Genomic DNA, 15080 nt, shown 5'->3' on the forward strand with positions numbered 1-15080 from the left:
CACGTCAGCTCCCGACCCACGTCCACGCGGTCCCACGTGTAAACTCTGAACCCACTACCACTAACGCCGGCAGACGGAATGGACTAAAATCTGGCCGTTTGGCCTCCTCATAGTAGCTGCGCATGAACTAGGGACAAAACTGAGCATGATTCGCAACTGAAGGCAAAACTGAGCACATGGACATCACTGAGGGCAAAAGGATAATTAACCCAAAATAAAATAATTGGTGGACCTTGATGGTAGTGAGCGCATTGATCCGATCCTTTGTATTTTTCACTAACTGCGACAAGATGTGTCCCTATGAAAAAAGAAACAAGATGACGACCTTTCTCAGTACTGTAGTGAGCGATCCTCAGTTTTTCTCTTCTGTTTTAGTTTTCTATCAGTAATTTTATTTTATTTATTTGAAAAACACAAAAAAAAATATATTTTAAAAAATGAACATTTTAGAAACATGAACCTTTTTAAAACATTTACGATCATCTTTTGAAATTTGTGGACATTTTTTTAAAATTTGAGCATTTATTGTAAAACATAAACATTTTTTTAATTAACGAAACATTTTTGAAAGAAAATAAAAACTATAAAAATAAAAGAAAGAGAAAAAAAGTTGCAGATAAAACAATAGAAAAGAGATAAAAACAAAAAAAATAGACTGAAACCTTCTGGAAGCTTTCTAAAACTAGACCATGGTTTTGTAAGGCAATGTGATGCTAATTTAGCCGGCCAAGTCGCCAGGTCTGTGCGAATCCTATATTTTGTCGCAATAAGCGACAAATACAGATTCATATGATTTTTCATGAAAAATCTCAACAATGTCATCAATGTCATCTCAAAGGTTTTTCCAACGATTACCTCAGATTGAAAGTGAGCCGAGATGCCGTGCTTGTCGAGTTGCCGTTGTTGGCATTTTTGTCTCTTTTTTTCCTTTTGGGCTTGATGTGCCGTTCGCCCCGGCAGTTACCTTGTGATATGTGTTCGTGCTTTATAATATAAAAAGCGGGGGAAACCCTATTTCATCAAAGTGAGCCGAGATCAAATGGTCATGTTTCTTGTGGTGAAACTAGCATGCCCAGGTTCAAGTCCTAGACTTAAAGTCACGAGTGCTCACATTTTCCTGAATTTATTTCAGGATTTTTCGACACAATACTTCAGCAGGAGAAGATGCTCACGTTGACTCCGAGACGCCTATAATAACTTCGTCGGTATGGGTTGTAGTTATGAACGGAAGTCACCAGACGTTGCTTGAAAATACCAACAACCACCTAAAGAAGAGGGCAGAGGTTGAACCAGAAGATCCAGTCCCACGTTTACGCAAAAAGCGCCATCAAAGTATCTTATTGATGAGACCATCCGCGCCGGGACAAACCAAGACGAAAAGCATCGTGGTTGACGACTCGTCCCAACAATCGGATAGATTAGATCTAGGAAAATCAACCCTCACGCGCCTCACAACGAGTCAGTGGCAGGAACGAAGCCAAAGGTACTTATTTCACCGTGTTGTCACCTCCACCACCTGAACGAGCGATAGGAGGACATCAAAACCTAACAAACTTGATCAAGACTCGCCGCGAGCACGAAGATCCATGGTCTTCCTCGTCTCTCGGCGCCGAAACCAAACGCAAGAGGCGAGGGAGACTACAAGAATCAGTCGGCGAGGATGACAGTTGTGCGGTGGCTACGTTTTTTCACATGGATGCAGGAAGGCTTTTTCTACCCTCTTGGGTTGTAATTGACATATATGTAATCACCATCCGTGTAAGATCTCCTATGCTTAAAAAGACGATTTTATTTCTCGGAAGAAGAATATAAGAGATGATAACAATTCGTGGGTGCCCACATGGTTTATGGAAGCTTGACAAAAAGAGATATAGGATCATTGCAGCTAGCCCACAATGCGCTCGAGAGCTTTAAGCATGGAGCTAGCCAGCGGCCCAGCATGCAGCTAGAGCGTAACTTTGCAGTGCCGAGCCATTTCTCCGTTCCCATCTTGACAGCCAAAGAGACTCGGCACAGCAGAAAGGGGATCCATCTGCAAGTTGAACTTTTCCACACTTTTGGTCTTTTTGATTGGCAAAGTTGCAAATATTCCTACTTTTTCCCTCAACAAAATATATACTCCCTCCGTCCGAAAATACTTGTCATCAAAATGGATAGAAAGGGATGTATCAAGAACTAAAATATGTCTAGATACATCTTTTTTTATTCATTTTGATGACGAGTATTTTCGGACGGAGGAAATATATTCCTAGTTTCACTGTCGATGAGCTATAGGAAATGCTGGGTGATCATTCAGCCAGACAGAGGCGGACGAGGGATCTTGATCCGTAGGTACTGTTCCGTACCAGCTGGATTCGTTTGACCTTTTCCACAACAGTGTATACTGTATGCATATCAATTCATGCCCATTATACATGTACTACAGAATCCAATAATTGATTACAAGCTACAAGTTCTAGTATTCCAAGTTGTGTATGCAAAGAACTCCTCTCCGATTAAGATAGAGTAAACCAGAACGAAGTGATCAGTTGCACCACACGTCGGACTCGATCGGACACCTTCTTGAACATAGTATACTCCATGCATCCCAAGTTAATTAACCGAATCACACCTGACAGAACCAATCAAGGTGCTTAATCAATATAGCATTTGCTTCTGCTTCGGTTGCAACGACGTGCTAGTGTTCGTGGTATAATATACTCCCTCCGTTCGAAATTACTTGTCGTAGAAATGAATGTATTTAGATGTATTTTAGTTCTAGATACATCCATTTCCGAGACAAGTAATTCCGAACTCCTAGACCTAGAGGAGAAACGGAAAACCAACGTGTTGACCCAAGCAACCATGACGACCTCGCGCAAAGAGCTGCCAATCCAAACCTGGCTGTGCTACTGCAGATTTTTCAAGAGCGTCTCGGGCTAGACCAACTGGCACATCTCTAGTCTTGAAAATGTACATAAGTTTAAACACAAACCTTGCATTTTTTCTTCTTTCTGATGAAAATAAGGTTAAACCCCCCGGCTTCTTGCACCACTGTAGTGCACACAACCAACACAAGCCTTGCATAGGTATCCCTGCAAAAAGAGCTTATCACGGTGGTTCAAAAGATCACGGTAGCTTGAAAGGATGCTGGAGATGTGTACTGCTGGCCAAGAGAGCATCAGAAAGCAATTCAAAAAATAAAATAAAAAGAGCACCAGAAAGCGATCACACATAGATCTCGCCACGATGAGATGCTGGATCAGATGAAGGGGGGCTATTTTTTCCTCGCAAAGGCAGGAGGAGCACGTGTTTTACTACATGATCCAGCCAGCCAGCACGGGACAGAAGGAACAGAATATGTGCTTTCGGTTAAGGGAATGCGATGACAGAGAGAAGACAAATCACCAATAATCCTATGTCATTTTAATAATAAATTTGTCTTTCCTTTTAAAAAATAACACGGCAGTATCTTTGTCAATTAGGATTTCATTTCAAAATAGTCTAGTACATGATGGATGCCATTAGAATTTCAATTTGAATTATCTAGCAAAGTGCCCCTGCAAACAAAGTCAACCGATTTTCATCTTCAGCGATGCCCCCTCGAGGATCAATGGTGTGTCTGTGTGGTGGTACTCACTTCGTCTCAAAAAACTTATCTCTTAAATGAATGTATCTAGCACAAAGGGATAAGTTTGGGACAAGTTTTTTCAGACGGAGGAAGTACGTGTGATCCCTCCAGCATGTGACCAGATCCGCGCTGACAGCAGCAGCCGCTCGCCGGTGAGGTCACTGCGGATCGAACAGATCATGGATGCAAATTATTGTCCTAACTTAACAAGAGCTGCTCAGAGCTCCGGATCTTCAGATAACTCCAGCTATGTGCAGCACAAATTACGCCACTCATCCAGTCATCCTGCTGCAGCTGGCGAGTCGCTGGCTATCAGTATCATGCCTCCATTACAAGGGAAGTTACTAACAGGAAAAGTGGTGGACCTTGACACTGACAACCTGAGCATGGCCAGAGTTCAATTTGATGCCCACATTTTGGGTACTCACAAATTATGTGCTAGCTCGATGAGGCCCACTGATTGTATGCGCTAGGCTTGTCTGAAATCCTTGCCTTGCTTTGCTCTATCATTGCGTTGTCTTGCCAACGGGCCATCTGGTTATATACACCCTGTCTCGAGAAATGTCTGCACGCATTTCAACCGTCATCTTGCATTTGGAAAAGAAAGAGATTTGAGAGATTTTTATCCATGGCCAAAAAGAGATGGACGGAGAAAGTGATAAGTAAAGTTGGTATAAAATCGAAGAGAATGAATTGACCAGCTTGGATGGATGGATGCCCTTTGTCTTTGGACGTGCCTTGGTGTTGCGATAGACCTGCTTGACAATTATACTTAAGCACTCAACGGCTGGAAGGAACCAGCCGGTGCCGATTTGGGCCCAAGTGGCATTTGGAATAACGGCGCTTTCCAGACACTAAAAGCACAAAACTTTCTAGTAAAACAGAAGAAGAATAAAAGCACAAAGCTTTCTGAAAAAAAAAAGACATTAAAAGCACAAAGTGCTTGTGAATGGGGGGGGGGGGGGGGGGGGGATGGAGCCGGGTCACGTAAACTTTGCATCTTGGTCGACTATGTTTGGAAGCTGCTGCATTCTGCATTTCAGTTGATGGAAGGATCTCCAAGGGGGTAGTGGGTAGGGGCTTAGAGCAACTCCAACGGAGCGACCCATTTTGTCCGTCGTTGTTCGTTTGGGTCAGCGCGGACAGAAAAGTAGGCCCAACGCGCCGACCCAAACGGACGCGCGTCCACTTTTCGTCCGCGGACGACCCATTCCCGGCCCATTTTTGAGCCGGATTTGGGTCGACGCGGACACGCGACGGACGCGCGCACGCTCGCCTTCTCCTCTCTCCGAACCCGCTGGTCGGTGGCTCATTGGCCTCCCCCACCCCCAGCCAACAGCAACCCTCGGCCGCCTCCTTCGTCGCCGCCGCCGCCGTCCTTTTTTGCCGGCGACTCTGCCAGCTGCCGCCGCCTCCACATCCGCCCAGCAACGCCACTCACTCCTCCCGTCGCCTCCTCCACCGTCGTCTTGCCGCCGGGGAGCAAACTATTTCCCCCCGCCCCCCCCCCCCCAACCGCACAGCCGCCCGCGACCAAGAGGTCGCCTCGCCGCCCCGGCCAGATCCTCACTAGCACGCTCGTCGGACGCCGGCCCACTTGTCGGACGTCGGCAGGGCAGCTAGCTGGTCCGTGCGCGCCGCGACTCCCCTCGCCGGCCGTCTCCTTCTTCGACGCCCGCAAGCTGTTCGACAGTTTGCCAAGGTACGAAAATGGACTCCACCGATGAGTTCTTTTTCCACAATTTCCTTTGCGACTCCGACGATTCATCGTCCGACGACGACGAGGAGATATTGGCTGCCGTGTTGGTCCATCACCACCTCAACAGCTACCTGTCGTTGTTTCGTGGCTCCATTCCGGGCCACCTTCCGGCGTTGAATCGCAACCGAGAGAGCGGGCATTTCCTTCTTTGGAAGGACTACTTTGATACAACAAATCCGTTGTTCAAACATAAAAAATTCCGCCGCCGTTTCCGTATGAGTAGGCATCTTTTCAACCGTATTAGAGAGGGGGTGGTCGGCTATGATGACTATTTCGAGTGCAAAGAGGATGCCATCGGCAAGATTGGTTTCTTCTCTTATCAGAAATGCACTGCCGCAATCCGAATGCTTGCATACAGAGTGCCCGGTGATCTCATTGACGAGTACGTCCGTATGAGTGAGTCTATATGCCTAGAGTCCCTGTATAAGTTCTGCAAGGCTGTTATTGTTGTGTTTGGCCCTGAGTACTTGAGAGAGCCGACAACTGAAGATACAGCCCGTTTGTTGGCGATGAATGTCAGAAGGGGCTTCCCAGGGATGCTTGGTAGCATAGACTGCATGCACTGGGAGTGGAAGAACTGTCCTTCTGCTTGGCAAGGGCAGTATATGGGACATGTCAGGGCTTGCACTGTCATATTAGAGGCCGTGGCGTCTCAAGATCTCTGGATCTGGCACTCTTTCTTTGGCATGGCTGGATCACACAATGATATCAACGTGCTTCAGCGCTCGCCGGTGTTTGCTAGGCTTGCCGAAGGCAACAGCCCACCGGTGAACTTTACTGTCAACGAGCACAACTACGACAAAGGATACTACCTGGGTGACGGTATCTATCCTCAGTGGACCACTATTGTCAAGACAATACCCAACCCTGTCGGAGAGAAGAGGAAAATATTTGCCCAGGAGCAAGAGAGTGCCAGGAAGGATGTCGAGCGTGCCTTTGGTGTTTTGCAATCTCGATGGGGCATCGTTCGGTATCCTGCTAATACTTGGAGCACGCAGAAACTGTGGAAGGTGATGACTGCTTGTGTGATCATGCACAATATGATCGTAGAAGACGAGCGCCCGAAACATCTGTACGATCAAGGGTTTCAGTTTCAGGGTGAGAATGTTGTGCCTGAGCATGGAGTAGCGGCAACATTTGAACAGTTCACCCAATTTCATGAAGACATGCGTGATTGGGAAACTCACGTGCAGCTGCAGAATGATTTGGTTGAGTATATGTGGGCTCATGTTGGCAACCAATAGATGTATCTTCTTTTATCGTTTGCAAAACTATGTGAGACATTTTTTTTTTGTATCCGGCTTGTAAAACTATAATATTTTTATTCGGTAAAACTATGTTATTTTGACAATATGTTTGAATGCAAATCAATGTAAATATTGGGCGACCAGCCGGCCACGCCGGCACATATGGGTCGGCGCATTGGGCACGCTGCCGATCCAAATCTAAAAGAGCGTGGACGCAGGGCGGGTGGCCGACCCAAACGGATAAAAAGCGGACGAAATTCGCCGTCCGTTTGGATCGGCTCGTTGGAGTTGCTCTTACTCCAACGATGTGTGCCAAAACGATTCTAAGGGCCTGTTGGCACTCTTCCACTCCACCAAAATCAACTTTATTCCACCAAATTCATTTTAAAAGCAGTTTCACCAGCGAGTTGCAACTTCACCGAACAACAATTTATCATGTTTGGTTTCCAGCTAGCTCTAGCTCCGAGAATGGAAATTTTGGTGGAGAATGTCTGTTTGGTTGCGTGAGGTAGGAAATAAAACGAACGAGTATCCACTTAATGGTGGCGGTGATGGGTAATTTCCCTGCAACTCCACGGGGACTCTTTATAACTAGAGTTTTTGGAGCACCCTCCAAGAGCTTCACCGAAAACGGAGAGTTGTACCTTAGATTCTAGTTGTTTTGAGAAGCGGGACATCATGGAGCTATCCCATTTGGCTTGCATTTTTCCATAGCAGAGCTGAATTTTAATGAGCGGGGCAGTCCCAAACAGGCCCTAAACGTCCAGATCGTGTAATCCGAACACTACCCACCAACACCGTGCATCAAAAGTTCATGGGACGTCCGAATTCCCACAAGCTCGCATTGCAGTTATTAGAATAAAGAAATGTGATTCTTGAAAATGGACATATCAAATGTTCGTGGACACGTCCGGACGTGTGTGTGGGAAAGTTTAGGGGGCGGTCATCCAACCCTATGCACCAAATGTCCACACCTTTTTTTCTTCTGTATCCGGAGTACTCAAAATAATTAAAAATAAATAGCATCCTTCATCCATAATCATGTTGCGCAAATATTCCAACGCAACAATAATCTAAATCTAAATATAAAAATTCAAACAAGAAGTTCTGCAATAAATAATTCAAATTTGAATTCAACTTATTTTGACACATTTTTTAGTTCTCCTCTCGAAACGCCCATAGATTCTCAACCAGATTATTCGGAAGCTGCCGATGAGTTCCTCGATGGTGAATCTGGTGATGCATTTGGTTTAAAAAATATCCTCAAATGTCATCGGATTCTGCTTTGAAAGTTGGATAGGATCACCCGTATGCTCAAATTCGAGACTATGGCGAACTCTCTCATCCTCATCCTTCACAATCATGTTGTATAGGACCACACAAGTTGTCATCACCTCACACAACGTCTCTCCATATTATAGTTTTGCAGGTCCTCAAACAACCACAATACAGGCTTGGAACTCTCAAAATGCCCTCTCGACATTCTTTCTATATCCTTCTTGTCATTGGGCAAAGTGAGATCTTTTCTCATCCATTTGTTCAGAAATGGTCTTGACGAGGATCGCGGTGCAATTATGGTAACTAGAGAATCCAATGGTTCCAATAACACACTTCTTCAACATGAAATAGTCATTAAGGCCCGAACAACATTGCAGAGGTGATCGAACACTGTTCGCCACATCCGGAATCGATTGTGGAAATATGGTTGAATACTGCATTGGGAACAAAGTAGTCTTCCATAGCATCATACGCCCAGACTCAACACTTGATATCCCTTGATTGATTCCCTGAAACTGAGAACATGCTCCTTTGCATGTTCTGCATCTTCAATAATTGGTTGCATCATCGCCATTTCATCCTCATAACTGTCCTCATCTGTTGAGGACAAATCCATGGACTAGGTGTAGAAGAACTCTGTGTCTGAATCCATCGTGTTTGCTCTAGAGTAAGAAAAGAAATAAAAGAAATTGTCTATAACATTTGACCGAGCACTTGTTGAGCGTGGTGTCCGCCATGAAGGGGGGCAGGCGGTACCTGCAGTGGCCAGACCAGGGAAGAAGGGAGGCGCGCACAAGCCAGGGGTGGGCGTTTGTGTGGAGTGGTGGCGGTCCGGCAAGGCTTGGGCGGCGACCTGGGTTGGACGCCATCGGCCTGTCCGGGAGGATGAAGACAGTCGACCCTAGAAGGCAGGCACTTGGATGTCACATTTTTATAGGTTCCAGGGATTTTGGTTAAACATATCTTAGTGTTTTCTCAAAGGTTTTTTTTTCATGAATGTTGTACTAGTGAATGTTTTGGATTTCTGTTGGAATGTATTTCCTTGTAAATAAAATTTCCGGTTTAAAAATCACCGGTCACCACCAATAGCGCCTCTCCGGTAGAAGGGACGGCGAGCGACAACTTGAGCAGTCGCTAGCCATCGCTAAAAGCCAACGTATCGTCTGGTCGTCACAAGGAAAAACACCAACACGGCCGAGTCCATGGGCACCGCCCGGCTGCGGTGGAGGCCATTCACGGCCTCCTCACCGGCGTCCTCCGCGTCTTCGTCGCCGTCCTCATCGTTCACAACCACGGTGGACCCGCCAGCAGAGTTCCTCTGCCCCATCTCCGGCACGCTCATGGCGGACCCCGTCATCGTGCCGCCCGGCCAGACCATCGAGCGCGCTTGCATCCAGGCCTGCGCCGCGCTCGCCTTCTACCCGCCCGCCGTCGCCGGCCTCCCGTCGTCCCCCCTCGTGCTCATCCCCAACGTCGCGCTCCGCTCCGCCATCCTCAACTGGTGCGAGCGCCTCGGGCTGCCCCACCCTTCCCCTCTCTCCCTCGACACCGCCGGCGACATCGTCCGCCGCCTCATGCCGCCGCGCCAGGAGCAGAGGTCGCAGGTGAACTACGGGCCGCCCCCACAGCCACAGCCCTCGTCCGTCCGGACAAGAAACCGCTACAGCGTCGACTACACCGCGGGCGACGACTTCGTGCAGGAGCCGAAGCCGCTGGAGGAGGAGATCATGGCCGTGCTCGGCGCGGACGGCGCCAGCCCCGCGGAGCAGAAGGCGACGATGGCCTCTCTGCGGCAGGCGACGCGGGAGAGCAAAGAGATGCGGACGCAGCTCTGCACGCCGCGGCTGCTCGCCGCGCTCCGGCCGATGCTGCTGTCCGCTGACGCCGGCATCCAGGTCAACGCGGCCGCGGCCATGGTGAACCTCTCGCTCGAGGCGGAGAACAAGGTACGCATCGTGCGGTCCGGAGCGGTCTCGCCGCTCGTCGACGTGCTCCGGGTCGGCCACCCGGAGGCGCGCGACCACGCCGCCGGCGCGATCTACAGCCTCGCCGTGGAGGACGAGAACCGCGCGGCCATCGGCGTGCTGGGCGCGATCCCGCCGCTGCTGGAGCTGTTCTCGAGCGGCGGGGCCGGCCACCGCGCGCGCCGCGAGGCCGGCATGGCGCTGTACCACGTCTCCCTCGCCGGGATGAACCGGTCCAAGATCGCGCGCACGCCGGGGGTGGTGCGGACGCTGCTCGCCACGGCGGAGGCACGGGACCGCGGGAACGACTCCGACGCCGACGCAGCCGCGCTGCGGAAGCTCGCCGTGATGATCCTGGCGAACCTGGCCGGATGCCCGGAAGGGAGGGCGGCCCTGATGGACGGCGGCGCGGTGGCCGCGATCGTGGGGCTCATGCGCAGCGGCTCGGCCGCGCCGGGCAGCGCGGAGGAGGAGTACTGCATATCGGCATTGTACGGGATGAGCCGGGGCAGCCTGAGGTTCCGCGGGCTCGCGCGCGCGGCCGGCGTGGAGGCGGCGCTGATGCCGGTGGCCGGGAGCGACGGCGGGGTCGGGCGGGACATGGCGCGGCGCACGCTCCGGGCGATGCGCGGGGAGGACGACGAGGTGGCGCTGACGGCCTCCGGCATACTCGGGAGGGAGTGGGACGACGCGAGCGTGGTGTCGGAGGGGATGGTGTCGCTCCGGCGGCCGCCGCACCACCGGAGCAACTACGCCGGGCCGTCCGGGTCAAACACGACCCAGTTCTGACAAAGTCAAAAGTCTCCGCTCTCCCCACGCTTCTCTCTCTCTCTCTCTCTCTCTCTCTCTCTCTCTCTCTCTCTCTCTCTCTCTCTCTCTCTCTCTCTCTCATTTTTTTACAGTACTTCTCTGCTCTTGTTTATTCAAGTGTTTGGAACAAACTGCATTCGCCATTGGTGCATCTACCTGCTCCGGTGAATTCTTTTGGTGGAATTGAAGTGTAATTTGATTGGATCCATGTAGGCGTTGATGATCTCATCTGTTGATTGTAACTGTGATTAAAGAAGAAACTAGTATGCAACTGTCAATTTGTCACACTGTGGTGTGGGTTCGTGACACAAATGTCACATTGGCATTTTTTTCCCATCATTCTCCGATGTTCTTTACGGTTGTGTTTCTCTGTTATTGGTGCCTATCTTAGCTTCTGTATTACTACATTTAATCAGTCCCTAATTCACTCTTCATGAGCTGATTTCGGCTGCTTTTCCCGGGACAAAGATTGCTTGAGCGTTTGGCTCATGTTGCCGCCTGATGCTTTGCTGACCAAACACACTTGTGTTACAATCACTTTACTTTCAAACTGTGTAACGTGATTCACATTTTCTGCTAAGAGATCCAGCTGAGTTTGAGTCCGATTCACGACCTTTTGAATTGGTAACAAACATATTTTGAACACAAGTTGCAGGCCGTGCAGCAGAGAAAAATCTGGTTTAGTTCTGGCAATAAACAGCGCCTAGTTGCAAGAAAGAACAACAGAAACCGGTCCAATGTCAACTATAGGTAATCTATTCAGCAGTACAACTCAGCTCGAACAATTCAACACGTTGGCGCGTGCCAGAAGGATCAGAACGAAGACTTCGTGTAAATCACCTCTTCCATAGAACCATGCGCTGCTATTTCTACTAGTAAAAGAATATAGTAGTACTACCGTCACAATGCATGCTTTCATCAGCAAGAATGGGACTTCATTACCTCACAGAAACTCGATTTTATACGCCATCTCTTGGTGCAACATGTAACAATTACTAGTACGTGATAAATGTTGCTTTACACTGTCAAAACAGAATACCACCATTACACCGTAACCCTGCCCTTTGAGTTTGATATCTTAAAAGTTCCTACTAGAACGACGCCTTTGAACCACTGATGACACTGCCGTTGACGACAGCCACACTACAGCATCCTGCCCCACTATGCCCAAACCATAAGCCTCTCCGACTGCGGCGAGAGGCGATCATCGACAGCGGCTCTCGGGCTCCGAGGTGAGGACATAAATGTCGACAAAGGCAATATTATGTGTTTATTTAATCCGTATAGGTCATTACAGTATGTACAGTTTGGACGTCTTTCAGAAAGCATACGCAAACATGCCAAGGATATGCATTTCAGCAGCATTCCGCACTTACAAGGACATCACTGAGCCCTGGTCCCTGTATAAATCAAATTGTATCTTAAGGTACATGCTCAAAATGGGGATCCGCAAAATAAATTGGCACTACAAACACATTGTGTGTGTATGTTGTCAATACAGATTTGAAAGTTTTCGTGTAACTGACCTTCCATAATCAAGATACTGTGAAGGGGATATAGGTTTAGGACCCCCAAACCAGTCGATCAAAAATATGTTTTCGATTTCCAGTTTAAAGATCTCAAAGTGATGGTTCTTTGGCCAACCTGCCAAACAACAATACATGTATGTTTAGATCAGAAAAACACCTTACTAACTTATATTGGCCATATATACAAGGAAACGGTCAATATATCTTTACCCTCCATTTCAGGGTGTTTGCTGAAAAGTGCAGTTTTGGCCAAATCCGCTTCAGGTGACTTATGGTCAACCACCTTCAACTGCAAGAACAGTAAATGTTACTTCAGGTTGCAATTACAGTTCTTTTCAAGAATTGCACATCATAGAGGTATCTGGTCTCCCAAACATACAGTCACATTCTATACATGTGCATTTTAGGAGGGATTACAGAAAGGTGTACATCTCCTCTTCTGCTTCAGTGCTTGATCTCACATCATGATGAACTTGTCTTTTTTTTTTCTCATCATGACAGGTGCTTTAAGAGGCATAGCTTGCTAGGCTCAAGCAAAAACGTTTGCGCATTAGAGCAGATAGACCCAGTAGACCTTTAGTTCGTTATTACAACTATGGAGGCTAACAGCACCAAGTTGTCACTACGATGCTTCGAGGTTGCTACTTCCAAATATGGTCAAGTTCCCCACTATACTCCTTTCTACCAAATTGCGAGAAATATATATAAGAATTAGAATCACTAACTGGCAGTGGCAACAAAGAAGTGTCATGTAAACGTAAGAAAGCACAAGGTAATGATGATTCCATGGTTAGAACAAGCCTAGTACTAAATTTGAAGATAGAAACTAGGAATAGAGGATTGAAATTCAGCCAAAGTTAAGCAAACATGTAGTAGGGAAATAAACAGAAAGTGAACAATCATCTTCTGATGGATGTATGTTGTTATTACCTTTCCAGTAAGAGTAAGTTTTGCACATGTTGGGTTTTCAGGATCAACCTTCCCACAAGTGCCAAGAGGGAACTCACTAAGGGTAAAGGACGTCCTTTCATCCTCCAACGCATCTCTTGCAGTGGGATCCAGAGTAGTCAGATAAAAGTAGGGAATTCCATGGCTCTCACCTGGTACTCCATCACTATATGAAACTACATTGCTGTGTGCAGAGTAAGCATGGAACTGGATCAGCAATCAGTCAAGACTCTAAGACAAAGCATTGGTGATTAGACAAAGTGCGAGAATTAGAAATTACCCAAACGGAGCGCCACTTAGATCACTTGATATCGTGCTGCAAAGAAAATGGCAAAGCATTAGTGAGCGCCCCAGTCAAGTAGGCACTAATAATGCGATACTGAAGTGTCATAATCATAGCAAGAATCAAACTAACAAGTCTGCTAAATTCCAGTTCTAAGATCTCTTTCCTTGTACAGATACTGGGGATGGCGGTGATGTTCCGGTTGCAACCCCCCGCCCCAACCACCGAAAATAACCAATGGGCAAGTGGAATCATCTTGATCTCCAGCTTTGGGTGGTTTGATTATATACTTACAGTTGCGCTGTTTGTTAGCTACCTAGTTATCTGGGATTTTCTTATTTCGGAGTCGATTCACTGTGAGTTGTGACCATCAGTTTATTGTATGGACTATGGAGATTGAGTTGTCACATGATTGGAACTATTTTCATCACTTCCCAGCAGAGCATGTGGTTCAAGCTAGTAAAATACTAAAAACCCAGTTATATATACTGAACTCAGCATAACAAACATCGAAACCTAGCTTGTATGTTTCAACTTAGCATTGGTCTCGGGGAACTCCTCGTCATTTTTTATTTAGCCAAATTCTATCTCTCAAATTCTGAAGTAGTTGAGTTAGTTGGACACTCGGTTGTCTGACAGCTGACCGCTAAAATAATTATCTCAGACGTCTACAAAGTAGAAAGGGCTCCAATTCTCCAAATTACCGCAATAATTTCCCAGACCAGGCCTCGAGCAATTACTAAGTACTTCAATTGCGGTTGAGTAGATACCTTACCCAACAGCAATTCTGAACTAGCGGCAAGAATCAATTCGATCAAACCGCGTGTTGCTAAAGAACTCGGTTACCAAACAGGGATCAGAGAGAGGATGGAGTGGTATTGGGCGGGGGGGGGGGGGGGGGGGGGGGGAACCTGAGGACGCCCCAGGTGTTCTGCGCGGCGAGCCACCTGGCGGTGGCCGCGGCCTCGGACGGGGCGGGCTTGCGGTCGCGGGCGACGAGGGGGCGGCCGGCGACGGCGGGGGCCGGCAGCCGGAGCGCGAGCAGGAGGAGGAGGGGGAGGGCGGCGGCGAGGCCGAGGCGGAGGCAGGCAGGGGAACGCATGATTCTCTCCTTTGGCTCCTTGCTTCTCCGGTTGTCCTGTTGTGCGGGAGTGGGACTCGCTGCCCTGCCCGACGGCGACGTTTTGTAGGCCTTTTCCCGTTGCAGATAGGAAGAACGAACGGAATAGACGATGGGGATGGATGGGCTGCACTTACTCATGCGTACAACTGTGGAACTTCTTTTTTAACAGCATGGGAGCGTGGAAAAGGGATTGAGACAGCGAACATCCATTTCTGAGTCCCGGCTCATCTGCTAAGAGAAAATTCACAAAAATATATATATATATATAAATCATTTTTATGTAAAATAATTTGATGCATGAGATGGGCTCTAAATTTTAGATCATTTAGACATATGAGTAGCTCTTAGAAAAAAAATTGGGTCAAGACAATACATAAATAGTAAACTTTTTCACAGACCCCAAATTTGGTTTTTTTTTCTGAGAGCTAATAAGATGTCCAGATGATTTGTGTTTTTTGGTGTGGAAGATGTTTTAGTGCGTGAGGTCCGTGCAAAATGTCAGTTCGTTTGAGCCTGAGTAGCTCCTAGC

General features: G+C 47.9%; 2 protein-coding genes across 2 annotated transcripts; one reads left to right on the plus strand and one right to left on the minus strand.

The window, feature by feature from the left end:
• The first annotated feature begins 8979 nt into the window (after positions 1–8979).
• On the plus strand, positions 8980–11007 carry LOC123165193 (U-box domain-containing protein 39). Its single transcript, XM_044582823.1, has one exon. It carries the CDS (start codon positions 9097–9099, stop codon positions 10645–10647), a length of 1551 nt encoding a protein of 516 aa, XP_044438758.1. The 5' UTR covers positions 8980–9096; the 3' UTR covers positions 10648–11007.
• Positions 11008–11606: 599 nt separating this feature from the next.
• LOC123165195 (protein CREG1) lies at positions 11607–14636 on the minus strand. Its single transcript, XM_044582824.1, has 6 exons — positions 14340–14636; positions 13426–13461; positions 13128–13329; positions 12408–12486; positions 12195–12312; positions 11607–12068 (listed from the first exon to the last, which is right to left on the minus strand). Exons 1-6 carry the CDS (start codon positions 14528–14530, stop codon positions 12041–12043), a joined length of 654 nt encoding a protein of 217 aa, XP_044438759.1. The 5' UTR covers positions 14531–14636; the 3' UTR covers positions 11607–12040.
• Between the last annotated feature and the right edge of the window lie 444 nt (positions 14637–15080).

The sequence above is a fragment of the Triticum aestivum genome, chromosome 7D, assembly GCF_018294505.1.
Source record: "Triticum aestivum cultivar Chinese Spring chromosome 7D, IWGSC CS RefSeq v2.1, whole genome shotgun sequence".
NCBI lineage: Eukaryota > Viridiplantae > Streptophyta > Magnoliopsida > Poales > Poaceae > Triticum > Triticum aestivum.